This window comes from Typopeltis vanoorti, chromosome 8 (assembly GCF_054136105.1).
Source record: "Typopeltis vanoorti isolate ZY-2024b chromosome 8, IOZ_Tvanoo_1.0, whole genome shotgun sequence".
Lineage (NCBI taxonomy): Eukaryota > Metazoa > Arthropoda > Arachnida > Uropygi > Thelyphonidae > Typopeltis > Typopeltis vanoorti.
In genome coordinates this window covers 142,820,158-142,842,354 of record NC_143556.1, presented here as the reverse complement: position 1 = coordinate 142,842,354, position 22,197 = coordinate 142,820,158, and the positions used below count along the sequence as shown (strand labels likewise).

The 22,197-nt window shown below is 36.8% G+C and overlaps 1 protein-coding gene across 1 annotated transcript in view; it reads left to right on the top strand.

Annotated features, from left to right (window-relative positions):
- Window positions 1-22,197, top strand: part of Cad74A (cadherin 74A) — an 850,889-nt gene that overhangs the window by 523,420 nt on the left and 305,272 nt on the right. Inside the window, exon 27 of the mRNA XM_090396473.1 lies at window positions 3,702-3,902. Within this exon, the coding sequence (XP_090252599.1) occupies window positions 3,702-3,902 (201 nt within the window). The remainder of the gene's footprint in view (window positions 1-3,701; window positions 3,903-22,197) is intronic.

Sequence of the window (22,197 nt, the reverse complement as noted above, 5' to 3'; positions counted from 1 at the left end):
GACCATGAGGTGATTACCTTGGTGGTTGCCAGCAGTGCGAGGACCCCTGTGAGAAATGGGTATATGTGGAACTACAAGGGGGGTGAATATGAAGAGCTCAGGAGACAGCTTGCGGGTGTAGCATGGAATGAGGAGTTAGCTGCAAAAGTGATCAATGCAGCTTGGGGGATTTTCAAAAACTATTTAGTAGATGCAATGTCTAAATGTATACCATGGGTGAGAAGGTTAAATAAGGTAGGTGTGAGATGGATGAATAAAGAGATTAAGCATGCAATACAGAGAAAAAGGGCATTGTGGAGGCAGCATAAGAGAAGTGGAAGTAACCAATTTCATGAGGTCTACAAAGACCAGGCAAGGACGGTGACTTGGTTGGTGAGAGTAACTAAAGAGAGGTATGAACAGCAGTTAGCTAATGAAGCCAAAAAGAATCCTAGAGAGTTCTTTCGATATGTAGCCAGCAAAAGAAAGAATGATTATGGAAGGATGACATTGATTGGAGGAAATGGCATAAAAACAGCTGTTGCAGAATGTGTGATGGAGATACTTAATAAGCAGTTTATAAAGAGCTTTCAATCATGTATATGTCACTTCATGGAGAGATTCAGAGCAGTTGATGATGGGGAGGAGAGACTGACTGTAAGTGAGCAAGAGGTGTTTGGGGAGTTGAGTAATCTAGATGTAAATAAGGCTGTGGGACTTGATAATATATCACCACGTATTCTGAAGGAATGTGCCAGAGAGTTGACACCTGCCTTGATATATTTTTTTAATACGAGTCTTGCACTTGGTCAAGTTCCTAAAGAGTGGAAGGAGGGGGCAAGATTGTGCCACTTAATAAAGGAGGTGATCGAACTCAAGCATCAAGCTATAGGCCTATCTGTGTGTCAGGTGTTGTGGTTAAGTGTTGGAGAAACTTGTGAGAACTAGGATCCAGAGTTGGGTTGACAACAATGGTATAATCTTTGATGGACAGCGTGGATTTGCTAAAGGGAGGTTATGTTTTTCTTCTATTTACTTATTACAATAAAGTGACTGCTTCCTTGGACAGAGGAAAAGGATACACAGTAATATACTTGGATTTCGCAAAAGCTTTTGATAGAGTACCTCATGATAAGTTGACAGTCAAACTAGAGCAGATGGGGTTGGATATTAGATTAGTGCATTGGATTGGAGACTGGATATCTGATAGGTATCAACAAGTTGTGTATGGGGGTGCAATATCCATGAAAAGGAAAGTCACTAGTGGAGTGCCTCAGAGGTCTGTTTTAAGGCCATTACTATTTAACTTGTATATTAATGATATTGGCAAAGATTTGTATGGAGATGTTCAGTTGTTTGTAGATGATGCAAATTTGGGACGAACCATAAAGAGTAGTGAAGATGTTGTGGCCTTGCAAGAAGACTTGAATAAATTGAGTGATTGGGCAAGCAAATGGGGATGTGAGTTCAATGTTGAAAAATGTAAGGTTTTAAAATTTGGAAAACAAAGATGGGATGCAGAATTTATGCTTGGCGAGAATATATTGTTGGAAGTAGAGGAAATAAGAGATCTGGGGGTGATAGTGGATAAGGATCTAAAATTTAGGGGACACATCGCCAAAATTGTGAAGATAACACAAAGACTTCTGGGAATGATGCAGAGCACACTGACGTGTAGAAGTAGGGAGATTCTTGTTCCATTGTATAAGGCTTTGATTAAGCCACACATGGACTATTGTGCCCAGATTTGGTCACCGGGTTTTCAGAAGGATGAAGAGATGTTGGAAAGGGTCCAAAGGCGACTGACTAAGATAGTTTTTGATCCCTGGAATGTCAAGTATGAGGAAACATTGAGAAGATGTAATTTGCAGAGTCTAGTGGAGAGAAGGAAGAGGGGAGATATGATAGAGACCTACAAGTTGGTAAGGTGTTGTTATAGGATCAATGGTTCAGAAGTTCTACAGAGAATAGTGGGAGATCAGGGGAGAACCAGAGGTCATCCCTGGAAACTGTATAAAGAGGGTGTGAGTAGGAGAGTGAGAGGCAGGTTTTTTTCGTGCAGAGTTGTGAGTGATTGGAATGCCTTGCCTGAGAGCGTAGTGTCTGCAAGGAGTTTGAATGTGTTTAAGATACGGTATGATGAGATGTGTGTGAGATAAAAGGACCTCCTAGATGAGTCTTTGACTCCATGAGGTCTTGTTTAATAATAATAATAATAATAAGTGCACTTAAACAAAATGTCAAAAAGAAAATTATACTCTGCAAAAAAATAATAATAATTTATTTTCTTACAAAGTGAGAAAAAAAAAATGCTACATTGCATATTGGTAAAATTGCCCTCTAGGTGGCAGATAAGGTAAGGGAATGGTAGCAATGATGATTAAAGAGATGAAAAGACACACATTCTAACAATTGTGAAGTTCACCCAATGGATGAGATCATCATATTCATAAAGATGCTGACAAACATGCTATCATAGGGCATTAATCGGGCACATAAGGATTACTGTATGCAGATCTACACCTAGAATTTATTTGACAGTGCTACACAAAAGTGTGTGACATGCCATTTCAAAGTTCCCATAAATTCTGCAGCCTTTTTGCTTCTGTATAGTTTTCATGTTGAACTAATAAGTTTTGTATGCTGATCACTATTTGAGCTGAACAGAAAAATAGACTAAATTCAATTGAGACTAAAATGTGTGTTTATCAACAGAATCTCTTTGACAAAAGAAATATGCAAATATCTCCAATCCCATATTTCACATTAAATATTTCTGTTATCTAATTTTATTTCTTTTACTGTTTTGTATAATTTTATAAATAAATTATATATATGAAAAGAGTTTGTTTGCTGTGATTTTTAATATAGGTGCTATTATTATTATAGAATGCATATGATGTATATATTATAGAATGTATATATCACAAGATTGGATCACAAAAGTAATACATGGATAAGAAATCAAAAGGTCTCTGGCACTGGGCTGGGCATATTGCTTGAAGACAAGATCAACAATTGACAAAAGAAGTACTGGATTGGATTCCATGAGCAGAAAAATGACCACAATGCTGACCTAAATTACGGGAGATTGATGATATCGTTAGATTTGCAGGAGTGACATGGGTAAGAGCCATGGATAGACAGTTTTGGAGTAATCTTGTAAAGGCCTTCATCCAGCAGTGGATCGACAACGGCTGATAATGATGATGATGTATTCTAAAGATTTCTTTAAGATGCTTTGTGAATTATAATGATTCTACTAGGCTACTGTAAAGTAGAATGGATTGATTTAGTTTTAAAAGTTTAAGAATTACTGTTTTAGAAGATGAGGGAAATGCTGGAAATGAACCAAATATGTTAGGAATATGAAATATTTAGTATGAGAGTTGATTGAAGGATTATGATTTGAAATGTTCAGCATATAAAAAGAAGAAAGGCAATGTGATTAAGACAAGTTGATGAGCTGTTCAAGAAGTTGATGAGCTGATAAATATAGGGGATCTAGGTGATGAATCAATTCTGCATTATTTCCAGTAGATGGCTATGAATGTAGGAAGTAGGAATTAGGTCTTTGTTGCATTGTTATTGCTACAAAGGAATAAATGGTATAATAATAATTGTTCAGATGTGCCCACATTTTTAATAGTCTAACTTACATATGTTATTTCATTATATACATTATACATTTCTTATTTTTGTTATTTTGTTTTTCTTTCCAGAATGCCACAATTGGCACTTCAGTATTTCAAGTCGTAGCTTTTGATCCTGACAATCCAAATACAGCAAATGGAAGAGTTGCATATAAATTCCTAGATGATCAGAATTCAGATGGTGATGAATTTGAATTCGCAATAGATGCAGCATCTGGAGTCATCACCACAAAAAAATTACTTGACCGAGAGAAGAAGGAAAATTATACTGTAAGAATTATTCTTAGTTAGTGTATGCCTGTATATTTATTCAGAGATTCTTTGTTAAGATTCTGATTCTTTTAATACACTAAGAATTTTCCAACTAATTTTTTTGTTCAAAAAATGAGATTTAAATGTGAAAAAAAGTTTCACCAACTAAAAGTTTCTCTTTATAAAAATAAAACACTATTACATTATATTTGCCAGAGACCTTTTCAATTATTTTTCTACATTTCACTACTTAAATCCAACCACACTTATCTGAATGAACCTGAAAGATATTAATTAAATAAGTCCAAAAGCATGCAGTGAAATATGCAACTTGAAGTTAAATAGAGTCATTTCAAAAATGACAAAACACATTGTCATTCATGGCTAACATGATGGCATAATAATTGGGAGTGGTAGTGGTGAACAGAGATCTAAAGTTTAGTAGTTTGCTAAAGTTGTGAGGACATCACAACAGATCAGGTCATTGATTAGGAGTCATTGAAAGAAGATTCACTAAGTTATGTCAAGTCTTTAGAATCTGGTATATGAAGACAGATTGAGACAATGCAATTTGCAGATCTTTGTGAATATGAGAATGAGAGGGTATATGATAAAAACCCATAAGTTGCTGAGGGAGGATTGTGAGCAAAATGAGGAGTAGTTTCTTTGCATGGAGATCAATTATTGAGCAAAATGCATTTCCTGAGAGTGTGGTGGTGAGCATGGAACTCTAAATGGGTTTAAGACATGGTTTGATGATTTTTTGAGTAAGAGTTGAAAGTTTATTTTTCACTTGGTTAGACTATAATAAATTTAGTTTAATCCTTTATCCAAATGTGAGCAAACAAAGTTTGCACCTGAAAGTATCCTCAGGACTGAGTTAAGGTGGTACAGCACCCGGAAACTCGTTGCAAAGGTGGAGCAAGATAACATCACTCCTATCTCAGTATCTCCCATAATGCAAAACACATCTCCTTGTGGATATGTATAATGTTATGCATTAAGGGAAGGGCCACTACCCAGACTAGTTTCGACCTTTATTGAGGTCTCTTCAGTGGGAACCAGGCAGAAGCATTAGCAAGGTCATCTCTACCTTGAGCTTTACCTATAGGAGTTGACAAAAGGTGTGCCACTTATGTGTTTTGCATTATGGGAAATACTGAGATAGGAGTGTTGTTAGCTTGGTCCACCTTTGCTACGAGTTTTTGTTGGTGTTGTACTACCTTACCCCAGTCCTGAAGAAATTTTCAGGCGCAAACTTTGTTTGCTAACACTTGGATAAAGGATTAAACTAAATTTATTATAGTCTAACCAAGTGAAAAATAAACTTTCAACATCTTTCTCTAAATCCAGAGTAATTTAATAAAAACGTGGCACACCGTTTGGCAACTCCTATAGGTCGAGATGACCTTGCTAATGCTTCTGCCTGGTATCTCCACTTAGGCCTGGTTCCCACTGAAGAGACCTCAATAAAAGTCGAAACTAGTCTGGGTAGTTGCCCTTCCCTTAATGCATAACATTATACATATCTGCAAGGAGATGTGTTTTGCATTATGGGAGATACTATACATCACTCCTATACTTTGCATTATAGGAGTGATGTTAGCTTGCTCCACCTTTGCAACGAGTTGCCTGGTGTTGTGCCACCTTACCCCAGTCCTGAAGATACTTTCAGGTGCAAACTTTGTTTGCTCACACTTGGATAAAGGATTAAACTAAATTTATTATTTGAGTGAGAGTGTTGACTTCCCATGATGAATCTTTTTACTCCTTGGAGGGATTATGATAATAAAAAAAACTAGTAGTGTCTACCTTCACATTATTTATAAACCAGATTCTGAGTAAAAACATTGTGTGCTCATTTTCTGTTATTTTCATTCTTGTTTTATGAAAAAAAAGTTCAGAATTGAAAAAAGTCATACATAGGTGAGATATCTTTCCTGTCTTTGAAAAAATTGAAAAATGTTTGAAATTCGAAAAATTGAAGTAGAAAAGTATAGAGAGTTGTTGATTCTTTCCCCTTCCCTCCCTATAATCTTGATCAATTCAGTCTTCTCTCTCTTTCCTAAATTGAGGAAAAAAAACACTATTCTGTGGGAAAGTGTGCAGAACTTTTGTAATGACTTTTCTAGTAACAATCATATAAATAACAGTATTTAGGACGGCCCATTATTTTAAGGCTACAGAAGGTGAGATTTGAATTAAAAATGCAAATCTCACCTTCTGTGGTGTATTAATACATGAAAACAAATTGCAAAGATTGCTAATAGATTAGCTGCACTTACCAGCAAAAACTCGAAAGTCAATGTAAAAATACAATTTGACTACAGCAGTTAAAATTTGATAAAAATAAGTATCTATATGTCATTACTGTTTTGGGAACATAGTGACATACATGATTCAATCTTCCTTTCTTTTATGGTTACATAGTGATCAGCATTCATTTTAAAAATTTTATGGGCTTTACAACCATGTTAAAATCACATCAAGATCATCATCTGGAGCATACATAAATATACAGGACAAGCTGAGTTACATCATTAACTGTAAGCTAGAGAAACAATGATTTGATCACATGTTATTCTACTGGCATGACCTCTGGTGAAAAAAAAAAAAAAAAAATATAAATTACATCAAGCTAAATTCTATTTTATGATGACAGGAATAAACATTCTTTCAGATGGTTTTCTTTTAGAAACAATTGGTGTCCTATTTTTAGTATTACAATTCTTATTTTTTGATTTACAATACTAGATTTTTTAGGACTCTTTATAGTTGTTCTTAGTGAGGAAATTTCCGTGGGTCGAAGATATACGTTCCATATGTTTGGGATTTTTAGACCATCATTATTGTTCAGATTGGGGTGGTTGATAATAATCTCACAGGCCTCCTTGAATTTCTGTTCATACCATGTTTTAGTGTGATGTAGACACCTAGTGGTTTTCCAATCAGTTCTGTGTAAGGTATTCAGGGCATGATTAAAAAGGCCAGTTTCACCTTAATAATTATATTTAATGTGTCGTTGATATTCCTTTTGTCTAATAGGAATTGTGCATCCTGTTTCTCCTATATATGGTATGTTGCAAGTACAATAAATCCGCTATACTCCAGGGTGGGCTAGTGGAGAGGGGTGGGTCTTTGGATGAGATAAGTAAACTTTTTAATTTTGCAGGAGATTTAAAGGTGGCTTTGAGGTTGTACTTTTGTAGTACTCTGTTTATTTTGTCTGATATTCCTTTAATCTAGGGAATGTTATAGTTTTACTGTAGTCTGGTTTGTCTTTGTTTTTTTATTGTAGTTTTGTAGAGAATTTTGTTAATAGTGTTTTGGCTGCATCCGTTTTTTTGTAAGTTATGACTGATAATTTTAAATTTGTCTTTTAGTGCCTGTTCACTGGAACAGATCATCTGAGCTCTGTTTTTTAGCATGTTGATGACACCTAGTTTTTGTGTTCGGTGGTGGTAGGAGTTTATGTGTATATATTGTCCCATATGTGTTGGTTTTCGGTAAACGGTGAAGGAAAGATTGCCAGAGGGAAGACATGTGACAAGTGTATCTAGAAATGGAAGTGTGTTGTGTTTTTCAATTTCAATTGTCAACTATATGCGTTTGCGTTGTTTGTTTAGGTGGCTAAGGAAGGTGTCTAATGTCTGGCAGCCATGAGACCAGATCGCAAAAACATCGTCAATGTATCTAAGCCAGACTTTGGGTTTTAGAGGGGAGGAATCAAGGGCAAGTTGCTCAAAATGTTTCATGTAAAAGTTAGCAATAGGGGGGAATAATGGTGAGCCCATGGCTGTGCCTTCTTTTTGTAAGTAAAAGGCGTTTTGTCTTACAAAATAACCCGACCGTAATACATGCGCAATGAGCACCGTGATAGCTGGAGGGAATTTGTTCTGTAGGAAAAGGATTGTGTCATTGATTGGGACATTCATAAAGAGGGCAGAGACGTCAAAACTGACTAATAAATCATCTTTTTCTAATGTAATGTCTTTGATGATGTTTATGAAGTGTTGTGTGTTTTTGATATAGGATGGGGAATGACCTACCAACTCCTTGAGTGTTACCGTTAATTTTTTGGCTAAGTGATACGTCAGGCTATCAATTCCTTCAACGATAGGTCTTAGTGTTTTCTTTGTGAATTTTTGGTAGTCCATAAATTCTTGGGGAGTGCGCATAGTGAGGAAATAGTTTTTTGACCGTTTCTTCGGGCAATGTGGTAATTGACTAAAGTAGTTTCTCTGTTTTGTTTTTTATTCTGGTGGTTGGGTTGTAGTTAACTAATTTGTATGTGTTATTGCCAGAGACCAGGAGATTCATTTTTTCTACATAAGTGGTATGGTTTAAAATGACAGTGACATTTCCTTTATCAGCTCTGGTTATTACTATGTTCGGATTTGTTTTAAGTGATTTTATCACTGTTAATTCGTGTTTAGTTATGTTGCTTATTATTGTTTTGTTATGGTTTAAAATGTTGGCAGTTATTATACGTATTTTATCTGCTATGTTATTAGGTGTGAATCTTAGGCCTCCTTCTATATTACAAATAACTTCAAGTTTGTTTATCGATTTCAGTGCTATAGCAAAATTTAAACCTTTCTTAAGTATAGAGATTTCGTCTTTGTTTAGAGCGTGGTTAGATAGGTTGACTGTGTGGGTGATTGGTGGCTCCTGTTGTTTCTTGCTTCTGGTTGGTTGTTCTTGTTCACTGTGGCAAACTTTGAATATGGCAGCTGGTTTTGTTGTTCTTTTAGTCTTTGGAATTTGGAAATTAGGTTTCCTTTCTTCGTTTGGAGGATGTGATTTGCTGTGTTGTTCGTAATCATTTCTAGGATTATCCAGATATCTGCGTGTAAGTAGCCAGACAGTTCCGTTTTTTATCTTTCAGTAGCTGGTTTTGTGTAGCAGCTAGATTCTTTCTGGTAGCTTGGATCTGCTCTCTGAGTAGTGCTTACTAAACCTCTAACCTAAAACCTCTAAAACCCAAAGTCTTTCTTAGATATGTTGACAATGTTTTCGCGCTCTGGGGCCATCGGACATGTTAGAGACCTTCCTTAGCCACCTTACAAACAACACAAACACGCACAATTTCAATTTTTCAATTTTTTTTCAATTTCAATGTGAAATTGAAAAATAAACAACACACTTCCATTTCTAGATACACTTGTCACACGTCTTCCCTCTTGCAATCTTTCCTTCACTGTTTACCGAAAACCGACACATACAGGACAATATATACACATAAACTCCTACCACCACCGAATACAAAAACTAGGTGTCATCAACATGCTAAAAAACAGAGCTCAGATGATCTGTTCCAGTGAACAGGCACTCAAAGACAAATTTAAAATTATCAGTAATAACTTACAAAAAAACGGATGCAGCCAACACACTATTAACAAAATTCTCTACAAAGCCACAATAAAAAACAAGGACATACCAGACTACAGTAAAACTATAACCATTCCCTACATTAAAGGAATATCAGACAAAATAAACAGATTACTACAAAAGTACAACCTCAAAGCCACCTCTAAACCTCCTGCAAATTTAAAAAACTTACTCAACTCATCCAAAGACCCACTCCCTCTACTAACCCACCCTGGAGTATACTGGATTTATTATACTTGCAACATCTTGGGCGCTAGAGGACTGCATGGTGTGTAGTGTTTTCAGAGAGCTCCCGAAAGCTTAGTATAATTTTCAGTGAAAATTAGAATATAGGTTTAAATCATAACGTAATATTGTCTAATTTTGGTAGCTTGTTGTGTCTGGGTGATTTTGGAGTGAAATCTGTTTTATTTAATTTAGTATTTAAATGATACGTTTCATACAATAGCACATGGCGCCAATGCCGTCCAAAAATACGACGCCTTTGTTCAAAAACTGTAATGAAAGGGAGTTTTGTCCAATGTGATGTGTGTGGGATGTATGCATTCCCGAATGAGGCTGGAGTTTGGATTGAAAGTGATAGTGGTGTGAGAATGTGCAGAAAGTGTAAACAAAGTGAGGAGTTGAAGTATGTGTCAGGTTGTAAGATAGTTATGGTAGAAGAAAGCCAAAATGTGAGTGAAAATAGTGGCTTGATAGGGAATTGCAATGATGTACAAGATGGCAATGAGAGCGGTGATCAAAGAAAGAGTGAAAGAAACTATACAGAGAGAGAAAATGGTTTAAATGATGAAAAAAATGAGGAATTATTTGTAGGAAGTGAGATCGCTAGGTTGTGCGCAGTGATACAAAATGTGCAGTGGCAAATGACATTATGTGCAGGTTATGCAGACGGTGTGGTGTGGAATGAGTTTGATGGGTGAAAGGATTTATACAAGATGGATGGCCTGCATTTGAATGGATTTGGTGTGTGGAAACTGGAAAAAGTGTTGCTGAATGAAGTGAAAATGGATGTGCAGAACCAGGGAAACTAGAACTACCAAGGAGGAGGGAGGGATTGGATATGCGGACATCAGTGAGACAGTTGAGTGTAAGAATGTATATAATGTACCCGAGTCAGTAGTAAGGACAAAAAATTGGAATGGGATAGTTAGAATAACGCATCAAGATAGGGGTGGGACAAGAGGACCACTGCATTTCATGTATACTAATATGCATTTCATACTAATACCAGGAGTATTAGGAACAAGAAGGGAGAATTTTTGGCCTTGATTGGCTCTTCCTGGCCACAGGTTATTGGCATTAGTGAAACATGGCTGACAGAAGATGATATAGTTAGTGGGATAGAATGTGTTGGTTATAGTGTGTTTAGGAGGGACAGAAAAAATAAAATAGGGGAGGGGTGTTATTGATGATAGCTGATGAACTGCAGCCAAGGAAAATTAAATTGTATCACAAGATAGTGAAAAGAGCTCATTTGAGGCTATTTGGTGTAAGATTGAGACTGGCAGAACAAAATATACAGTTGGGTGCTGCTATAGACCAGGTGATGGAATAGATGGTGGAGATAGTACGCATAAACAAATTGATGAAATGAGTGGAAGGAGGGTAATTATTATGGGGGATTTCAACTATGGTAACATTGATTGGAAGGAGGAGAGGACACATGTGAGGAAGGAAATGGATTTTATTCAATTATTAAGGGATAACTATCTGAGATAGCATGTAATTGAAAATACTAGGGGGTGTGAGAGTGCTTGACCTGGTAATAGCATCTGAGAATTTGACTGTAATGAATATACCATATTGCCACATATTGGTGAGAGTAATCATAAGGTGATCACTGGGAGGTGGCCAAAGGTGTGTGGAATTTTCGATTAAGACAGGGTATATTTGGAATTACCGTGCTGGCAATTATAACAAGCTTAGGAGATTGCTTGGTTCAGTGCCATGGCATGCAAAACTGCAAGGACTGGCTGTCGATAGAACATGGGAAGTGGCCAAGGAGCATTTACATGAGGTTATGGCTGATTGCGTACCTAGGATCCGAATAGTAAAACAAGTAGGGGATAAATGGATGAATAACACCATTAAGCTTGAGCGAAAAAAAAAAAAAAAAAAAAAAAAAAACTGTGGAGGGAATTTAAAGAATGAGGTGACCTGCAGGCACAAAAAGGTATAAAGTGCAGGCCAGAAGGCTAACAAGTGTGGTAAGAAAAGCAAAAGCTGATTATGAAAGGAAACTAGCTATGCAAACTCAAGAGAATCCCAAACAGTTCTTTCAATATGCTGCAAGTAAAAGAAAAACTGTACACAGCAGAATGATTTTAAGGAATGCCGATGGCATGGAGGTCACTGAATCAGTCGATATAGTGGAATTACAGAGGCACTTTGCAAGAGTATATCATCCAGGTCACTACATGGAAAAATTGAAGGAACCATTAGTTTATATGGGAATTGTGATGAATGAAGTGAAGGTGAATAGTCTATTACAGAACCTTAATGTGAATACATCTGTGCGATTGGATGGTATACCGGCATGGGTCTTGCGTGAAGCGGCTAAAGAATTATCAGTGCCCTTGACCATGTTGTTTAATATGAGTCTCAGGTCTGGTTTAGTCCTGAAGGTGTGGAAAGAAGGGAAAATAGTCCACTGCATAATGGAGGATCCAAGACTATGGTTGCAAATTACCGACTGATCAACATATCAGGAGTCATTGTCAAGATCTTGGAGAAAGTAGTGAAGGGAAAAATACAGGAATGGATTGATAAAAATGAGATACTACATGGGGGACAGCATGGATTTATGAAGGGTAGATCATGCCTCAGTAACTTGCTCAAGTTTTATAACACAGTGACGGCTTAACTGGATAAGGGTAATGGGTTTACAGTGATTCTGCTGGACCTGGCTAAGGCATTTGACAGGATACCACATGGAATTCTAATCCATGAACTACAACATATGGGAATGGATATAGATGTGGTGAGATGGATAGGTAGTTGGTTGATGGAGAGATATCAAAGAGTAGTTTATTCAGGAGTAGAGTCCAAAAGATGGCCTGCGACTAGTGGTGTGCCGCTGGGTTCTGTTCTTGGACCACTACTGTTTAATTTGTTCATTAACGATATAGGGAAGGATCTAAGAGGAACGGTTCATTTGTTCGCTGATGATGCAAAGTTGGGTAGGGCAATAGTGAATGCAGAAGATGTCAGAATCTTGCAGGACGACTTGGATAGATTGGAGTACTGGGCTAAGGAGAATGGATGTCAATTTAATGTGACAAAATGTAAGGTTATGCATTTTGGGGTGAAAAGATTAGCAGCAGTATACCACATTGGTGGAACTGTACTCCAGGAAATTGATGAGGCCAGGGACTCGGGAGTGTGGTGGATAGGGAGATGAAGTTTAGGGGGCACATTGCAAAAGTAGCTAAATCAGCTCATCAACTCGCTTGGTTGTTGAAAAATACCTTGACGAGCAGAGACAAGCAAGTTATTGTACCTCTGTACCGAGCCTTGATAAGACCTCATCTCAACTACTGTGCCCAGATTTGGTCACCTAGGTTCCTTCTTGATGAGGAGGAGGTGGAGAGGATCCAGAGGCGAGTGACTAAGATGATAGCAGGTCTATAGAATGAACCATATGAGAACAGGTTGAAATTTTGTGGGTTGCAGAAATTGGTTGATAGGCAGAAAAGGGGAGATACGATTGAGATAGGATTCAAATTGCTAAAGGGTTTCTATAGGATTAATTCAGAGGATATTTTTGAGATCAGGACAGGTGGTGGGAGAACTAGGGGTTACCTATGAAAGCTGGGCAAGAGTGTGGTTAGCAGGGGTGTTAGAGCTGGGTTCTTTACTTGGAGAGTGGTAAATGTGTGGAATAAGCTGCCAGAGTCTGTTGTGGGTGCTATGACCATGAATGAGTTTAAGGCGGGGTATAATAAATAGTGTGTGAAAGACGAATAGTTTTTCTTGACATGATGTTAGGATAATAATAATTATTATTATTATTACTTCTCTTCTGCTCAGCTCGTTAACATACCTGGATAAGACACAATCAAACTATCTTTCCTCTCATCATTTTGTTTGAGGTTGTACAAAAGAATCCTCACTTTCACCCTACTTAATTGCCATAGCCACAGTTTATATCATTCCTCCAGGCAAACGCTCCTCTGGCATCCTATCTTGCACGCCACGTATCAAGTGTCCATACGTCATACTCCATATCATCGAGTCTCCAAACATCGTACCTCTTACCATCTGTTCTTTGATTGCTCACTTGCATCCCTCACTCTGTCTCTCCTCTAACCCTTTCTCTCTATGTTCCCCACTTACCTGCTGTTCTGGCATCATTCTATCCCTGGTTCCAGCACTACCTTGCATTCTTGTCATTCCCTCTTTCCAACTGTTTCCATGCTCTCTTCTATCATTTTCATAACTCTCTCATTCCCTTTCTTCTACTGTTTCTATTCTCCTTCTGCCCTAATGAAACGGTTGTCCTTGACACATCAACTTATATCCATCAGATGAATCAACTAGTCTTCGATAAGAGCATCTATAAACGTGTGACCTATAATCCAACGAACAGGATAAAGAAAAGAACTGTGAAATTATTCAAGGCTGTCACTTCTTGGCCGTCAGAACTGTTAAAAAACTTATACCTAATTGTGCCTGTTCCCCAGAATATATGGTGTGCCCAAGGTACTCAAACATGGCGTTCCACTTCAGCCGATGGTTGAGGGAATAGACAGCCCTAATTATCGCCGAGCATCAACACTTGAGGAGTTGATAGGACATTCCCCCTCCTATATAAAGAACACACAACACTTTATAAACAAAATTAAAAACATAACCCTTGGCAAAGATGATTTATTTGTCAGTTTTGACATTTCTACCCTTTTCACAAATGTCCCAATCAGTGATACAATTATTCTTCTACAGCACAAATTTCCACCCGACATTACCGCTCTCTTTGTCCACGTACTATGTTCCACTTACTTTGTGTGGCAAAATAAATTTTACCTACAAAAAAGAAGCTTTTGAGCAACGTGCTCTTGATTCCTTTATTCTACAGTTTGGCTTAAATATGTTGACAATGTTTTCGTTATCTGGCCACAGTCGTCAAACTTTAAAAACATTCCTTAGCCACCTGAACAAACAATATGAGCACATAGAATTTACTATAGAAATTGAAAATCAGAACTTGCTCCCTTTCCTGGAGATACTAGTCACAGTTATTCTCTCAGGCTGTCTATGCTTCACTGTTTACTGCAAACCTATACATACCAGCTAATATACTGTATACATGCTAACTCATATCACCACCCTTCACAAAAATTTGGAGTCTTAACACCCTCGAAAACAGAGCTATGACAATTTGCTCTAATGAACAAGTTCTTAAACAAGAATTAAAAATTATTAGCAATACATTTATAAATAATATCTATAGGAAAAATACAATTAATAAAGTTCTTCATAAAGCTACATCAAAAAATAATATAGATTACAGTAAAACCATAGCTATCCCATGCATTAAAAGATTATGAGAAAAAATTAATAGAATCCTACAACATTATAATGTTAATGCCACTTTTAAACCACCTTTAAAATTAAAAAACATATTCAACTCCTATAAGGATTCCTCCCCCCCCCCCATTGGCACATCCTTTGAGTTTATTGTATCTGTTGTACATGTAACTTACCTTATATTGAGGAAACTGGATGTACAATCCCTATCCATAAAAAAGAGAGCACAAAAAAGCAACACATTAAATTTAACAATTTTGATGAACCAGGCCTCTCAGATTATGCTCTTAACACCACCAAATTGATTGCGAAAAGTACTTGCTTGTTGCATCATATGAAGACCTGGTATGAACAAAAATTTAAAATAGCCTGTAAAGTTTTGATTGACCACCCTAATCTTAACAATAATGGTGGCATAAAAATTCCAAAAATTTGGATGGCACACATTCAGCCTACTTAGTTTCCAGTAAACGATGACTTTAGGACTCTAAGCAGTTTTTCAGCTTTTATTGGCTACTATCCATACCAGTTGGTTGTGATTTATATGTATACTTATATAAGTAATCTTTTATTTTTATTTATGATTTTTTATTTTTTTCCTTTTTGTAAACATGTAGCTCTCCAGCTTAATTTTATTTTATAACCTAATAGATAACAATAATAATAGGACTCTAGCTTTGATGTAGTAATTTTTTTTTTCTTTTCTTCACCAAACGTTAGGCCAATAATTGCAACGGTTGGTTATTAACTTTAGTATACCATATAGATTGCAGTGCAGCTTGTTTCTTTGTATAAACGTGTACACTCCAGATGATGACCTTAATGTGAAGGCAAAACATCGAGTGTTTATTTTGGCTAATATTAAACTAAAGTTTTACTCTAACACAGTAGTTATTTCCATAATTTTCATGATGTATTCTGATCACCGTGTGAGCATGAAGGAAAGGATTAAAACGAAGTCTAAAATTTCTTAATTTCTTTAACACACACACACACACACACACACACACACACACACACACACACACACACACACACACACACACACACACACACACACACACACATATATACATATATATATATATATAAGTAATATAAATACTGCTCACTTTAGTTTAAACATATTGTTTTGTTACTAAACAGACATCTTCAATTGTGTGTTTAGATAAATTAATTATAACTTATTGTTATATTATTGTAGTAAAGTTTCGTTTTGATTTAAAATTTTCATGACTACATCCAAATGTGGATAATATAAATTTATTACCTGTATACTAATAAAAAATTTAATTAATTAATTATAACTTATTGTTATATTATTGTAGTAAGGTTTCTTTTTTATTTAAAATTTTCATGACTACATCCAAATGCGCACATAAATTTATTGTTAGCATACTAATAATTATATTACAAAAAAAAAGTGTTATAAATTTTGTACAAATTAAATTGCATTATGTGTTTGCCACAAGTTACAAATTTCCTAAGGACTTAGTTAAGGAATTAATTAGTCTCACCGACTGTAGGAAAGTGTGAAACTCCACTCACAGTTACATCCTCAGATGATATAATCAGATCTAAAAATCTCGGTCCTCGTGTGCACTTCTTTACTTGCTGCCTGAGATTGTTATCTCTGAGAACTAGAGAAATTCATTTTCCTTCTTCCCAATGCTATCTCTTCATTCTAATCTATACTGCCATAATTAAAATCACCCATAAAATTACTCTTCCTTTGTTCACAATTCCAAGTTGTTTATAAATTTCTTCATCAACACCTTGCACATTTCCAGTCCTATAGCAACATCCAATTAAATATGTCTTCCTGTCAACCTGCCTCATAGGCATGGCCACTATTTCCCTGTTTCATGTCTTCTTTGTTTGGCCATAATTCCACTGCTACCATCAGCAGCACCCCCCCCCCACTTCTTTTCCTTTCAATCCTCGGGGAAAATAATGTATCCTTCTGTTTCTATTCCCATTAGAATGTCTTCTTCATTTAATCATGTTTCACTTATTCAGTGATTTTGTGGTGAATAATCTCAATGAGTGAAACCATTTCATCTCCCTTATTTCTGACACTTCTGGCATTTGTAATCAGATGCAATAATTCACTTTTAGTTCTATAACCAGTCCTATCCAAGCCACTTGTTGGTTGTGATTTCTCCACCACACCTGCTCCATCACCTTTATCACCACTTACCACACATATTTGCTCAGCTTCAAATTCCTCACCCATATCAAAACATACTCCATCTTCATAGACACATTCACTGCCACTTTCAACATCCATTCTCCCTATACCATGTCTCCCTGTCTACCCAGGCTTCCTCTGTTCCCTTTTCTTTTGCATTCTTGATCTCTCACACACTACTACTGTTTTTACTGCCAAGCACTTCTGTCTCTTCAATACCACCTTCCTGATTTTACAGTTCGTCTGTTACTTCTGATCTCTCTTGCATGTATCACACAGTGTACTTTCATCCAGCAAAACTTTCTCCAGAGCACTCACTTCAAAGCCATTCAAATGCAATCCATCATGCCTGTGTAATTTCATTCTTCCCTCAAACACATGCCATACATCCACCAACTGTACTCCCTTCTTTTCACATAGCTCCACTAGCATACATTCATGATTTTGGCTCTCCGTCAAAACTTATCATTGTCATACCTCGGCAACGCACAACCTTTCCCACTACACTGTTATCGTTCACTCTTCTCAATAACCTTCTGATATTTGCCCTCACATGCTCCTTATCTCCACTTAGATCATTTGTTCAAGTGGCATTAATTCATAAATCTTTCTTAATCATTTCCAATGCCTGAATTATTCTTCCTCCTGGATAGCAGATCTTAAGGATTCTCTCGTTAACTAATCCTCTAACTATGGAATCTCTATACTGCTATCGTGGAATCATTCATCACGTCTTATACTCTTTTTTCTCTCATTCTATGCTCTTACACACTTTTATTAGTTTCCACTAAAAGCATCACTCTGCATATTCCTCATTTCCTTTTTCATTTTCAATAACTGTTTCATCAAATCTTGTATTCTGACAATTTCACTCTCTGTCAATCCACGTTCACTACTTGTCATTCTGCCGCACCTTACTTCCGTTTCTTCATCCATACTTTCTTTCACTCCCTTATCACTAACTTCCGCTTCCACATTCTTGCATTCTTTCATTCCCTCAATTTCACTAGCATACGTTTTATTTCAGTTTCTTTGATTTACACCATCTTCTATCTTTTCAGTCTGTTTCAAATGCATTGCCTAATGGTCTAATTATATTTCATGCTTCCTGCAAATCAATACTTTCTCTCGTCTACCATTCACTCTCTCTCTCTCTCTCTCTCTCTCTCTCTCCCTCCATCCCTCCCTCCCTCCCTCCACAAACACTTCTCTTACACTCTGCCATGCATATATATTCCACTCATTACATTAATGTCATTAATGCCACTTGATTTTTGCAGCATTCGCCTAGTTGCACCAGTCGACATCCATGTGATTGACCTCATAAGTACTGCCATTGTGTTATATTTAATGAAGGCAATTTCAACTCATAAATCATGCCAAAAATCACTCAGACACACTTCGTTATCAAAAATAAAATGTACAACACTAAAATTCGTGAAATACTGCTAGCTATCCCTCAAAATCACTTATTTTTCCAGAGGTCTTTCCAACAGTGTACTATTTTTAATTCTTGACTATATTCATTAGAAATGAGATTGTTATTCTGAAACATGCTCTGTCTCTTTAATTAGCATCAATTGCATCTCTGTATGTATCTGGTATATACATTGCTGCAAGGATAAAAATTCTTGACAAGATCTATTGGTTGAACCTAACAATATGAATAGGCACTTGATTCCTTAAGTATAGGTTGCATAACGTAATATGTTGTTTCAAGAACAGTGTTAATGTCAACAACAAAATGAATTAGTATCATTATTATCATTCAGAACTTCCATGGAATCACAAGACTCATCATGTAGTGCCTATCCTGGACAACACATAGTCTATCACACCACTGATTAAAGTCATTCACCATTCAGTATCTCAGCACCCTATCAGGCAATGCATTCCATGGTTCATCCACCTTCCATGCAAAGAAACCATTCTTGACCCTCTTGCTCATGAATTCCTTTCATGACTTCTAGGGATGGGTCCCCTTGTCTTTGCTCCTTCCTTTTGTTTAACCATACCAGTGAATTCCCCAGTGCCCAATAAAATATTCAACCTGTGTCAATCATATCACCTCTGCTTCTTCTAATCACCAAATTTTGTAGTCCACATTCCCTCATTGCAAACATTGTACAGTCCCAATATCATTTTTCTTATCTGCTGGTGTACTCTTTCTAAGGTTTATCCCCTTCCAATCCTGGTGAGGAAATATGAGTAAAATAGTCCCTGTGTGGTCTGATCAGGGTCTGATACAATGGAATCACAATTCTTCTATCTCTGATGGTCAATATTGTTCTTAGTATTGCAGCAATCCTCTAGGCAACTTCACCACTTTTACAATTTCTCTTCTGAACCTCAAGTTTTTATCAATCATCTCTCCAAAGAACCCTTGCCTCCCCCTCCACTCTTCCTCAGTTCAGTTCCTCTAACAGAATATACAGCCTTTCCATTGGTCTGTCCCAGACTTCAAGATGTTACATTTAGTTGAATTAAACTAAAATCCTCATTCATATAGCCATCTGTCCAATTTATTCAAATAAGTGCTACCATATCTGCATTATTACTAGTTATCCTTCCCAACTTCATATCATCTGCAAACAACAGAATATTCTCTTCAATTCATTGACAATGGATTGAAGGGATATTCAATCAATCCATTGACTGTCATTCATATAAAAGTTAACATTACAAGTACAAATACTGAGTCCTGTGCAAACCCACTTGTAAACTTTTGCTTCCTAAATACTACTCCTCAAACACAGTTGCCTGATATCTATCAGACAGCCAATCTCCAATATGCATCTAACTTAAATATAGCTTATCTTGTGGAACCCTTCAAATGCCTTTGTAAAATCCAAAAAAATAGTAGCATATGCCTTTTCCTCATCGACCAGTCTTTTTACATTATTATAAAAGGCAATCCATTGCTATCACATGCAACCCCTTAACAAATCCATGTTGAATCTCACAGATAACATTACCTTCATCTTCAACTTGTAACTACTACTGATGAAATACAAACTGTTCTATATTTTGACATCTCCATTCTGCCACCACCCTTATGCAATAGTAATCTTACCCTCCTTCATTCCTTAGGAACCTTCCCCATAGCCAGACTCTCATTATAAAGCAAAGTTAATAGAGCTATCAGTTCTTGAGCACATTCTCTCAAAACCCATGGGGAAATCCCATCCAGTCTCATTGCTTTATTGACATCCAAAGTACTCAGTATTTGAAATGCACTCTCCTCTTGCAGTTGTGAACCTCAACCCAACCCAATACCTTTGGTATTAATACCTATTCCTCTAGGATGAATTACCCCAATAAAGTGTTCATTAAATACCCCAACTATGTCCTCTGCATCCAAAGATTAGAGTAGAGCAACAGTTGCTCTACTGTTATCTTTGTCTGACAGCATCATTCTTCCATAATCATTCCTCCTCTTCTGACTGGCCACATAAAGAAAGAATTCCTCATTATTTTCCTTGGATCTCAGGGCTGGTCTCATCTTTTCTCTTATTCTAATTTTGCCTTGCTTACTATACTGGTCACTCTCCTGGTCTGAGTCTTATATTCTTTAATCATCTGCTGTCCATTCCCTCTTATATCTCTTTCTTCTCCATAACCTCTTTCACTTGCAGTACATGCTTGATATTGTTTGTCATCCACTTTACATTATGTTGTGTTCTCTTTTTCTCTCAAGTTATACATCTTGCCATTGCTGCTAATAAATATTTCTTTACTAGTTCCCATGCACTGCTTATATCTCACCCTTCCAAATCCTCCATTCATGGAACTACTCCAAGCTGTTTTCTAAGATTATTATAATCACCTGCCTTATAATTCTAAATAAATTCCTTTCTCTTTCATACTTCTGAATATGTATTCATCCTCCAAGTCAAAACCATATGGTCATGCTGTCTAACTAGGAGGTGAGATGCTATTTCAGTTACCATCAGATATCCCCCTGCCCCCCCCCCCTGATGCTATGAACAAATCTTAAAAACCCTTGAACCTTGTGTTCTTTCTACTGCATGTAGCCTGAGACATTTGTTCCTCAAGAATTCCATAAATTCGGTTCATTTACTGCTACGTGCAGTTTCCTCTTCCCAGTTTATACGTTTGTCATTATAATCTACCATGATGATCATTATTCTTGCATTCACCTTAACTGCCTAAACATCTTCCTCTTCACCCTCTGTGTTCCCTAGCTTGTAGCAACACCCAAATAAATGTCCTGTCCACCTCACACCATATGCTTTCCAAACTATTAGTGTTCCTTGCTCTCCAAATTCACCATTCTGAGATCACAACTGAACCCTACTAGTTCTGTTCTTGTCAGTATATCATTTTCCATCAGCCATGTCTCACTGATCCTAATAATCTTTGAACAGCTGAAGCTATCAAGGCAACCAATTCTTTTGCTTTATTCTGCACACTCCTGTCATTAGTATACAGAGGCATCAATGCATTGTAATGATTCTATAAGTTCACCAATACATTCACCAATTCTGCATTCACTCCTGTTATTCCCTCCAGACTCCACTGGATTCTGTAGTACACTATGTGTCCTCTCATTTCCAAAGTAATTATTCCCACAAGAGGCTACTCATGTAGCCTGAGACATTTGTCCCTCAAGAATCCCATAAATTCCATTCGCTTACTCCAAGTTTTCTAAGATTATTATAATCGCCTGCTTTATAATTCCATATAAATTCCTTTCTCTTTCATACTTCTGAATATCTATTCATCCTCCAAGTCAATACCATATGGTCATGCTCTCTGACTAGGAGGTGAGATGCCATTTCAGTTACCATCAGAACTCCCCCCCCCCTATGAACTCCTATAATGCTATGAACAAATCTTAAAACCCTTGAACCTTGTGTTCTTTCTACTGTATGTAGCCTGAGACATTTGTCCCTCAAGAATTCCATAAATTTGGTTTGTTTACTGCTATGTGCAGTTTCCTCTTCCCAGTTTATACTTCTGTCATTAGAATCTACCATAACGATCATTATTTTTGCATTTATCAATTCTGCATTCACTTCTTCTACATTCACTCTGATAATTCTAGTTTTCCTGCATTGATACACTGACTTGTTCAGAGAACTACCTTATCTCACTCAACATTTATCCTCCCAATCAACACAAAGAACACTTTTCAAAACTACAACAGTCCCTAATTTTATGTTCTTATTCGCATACCAC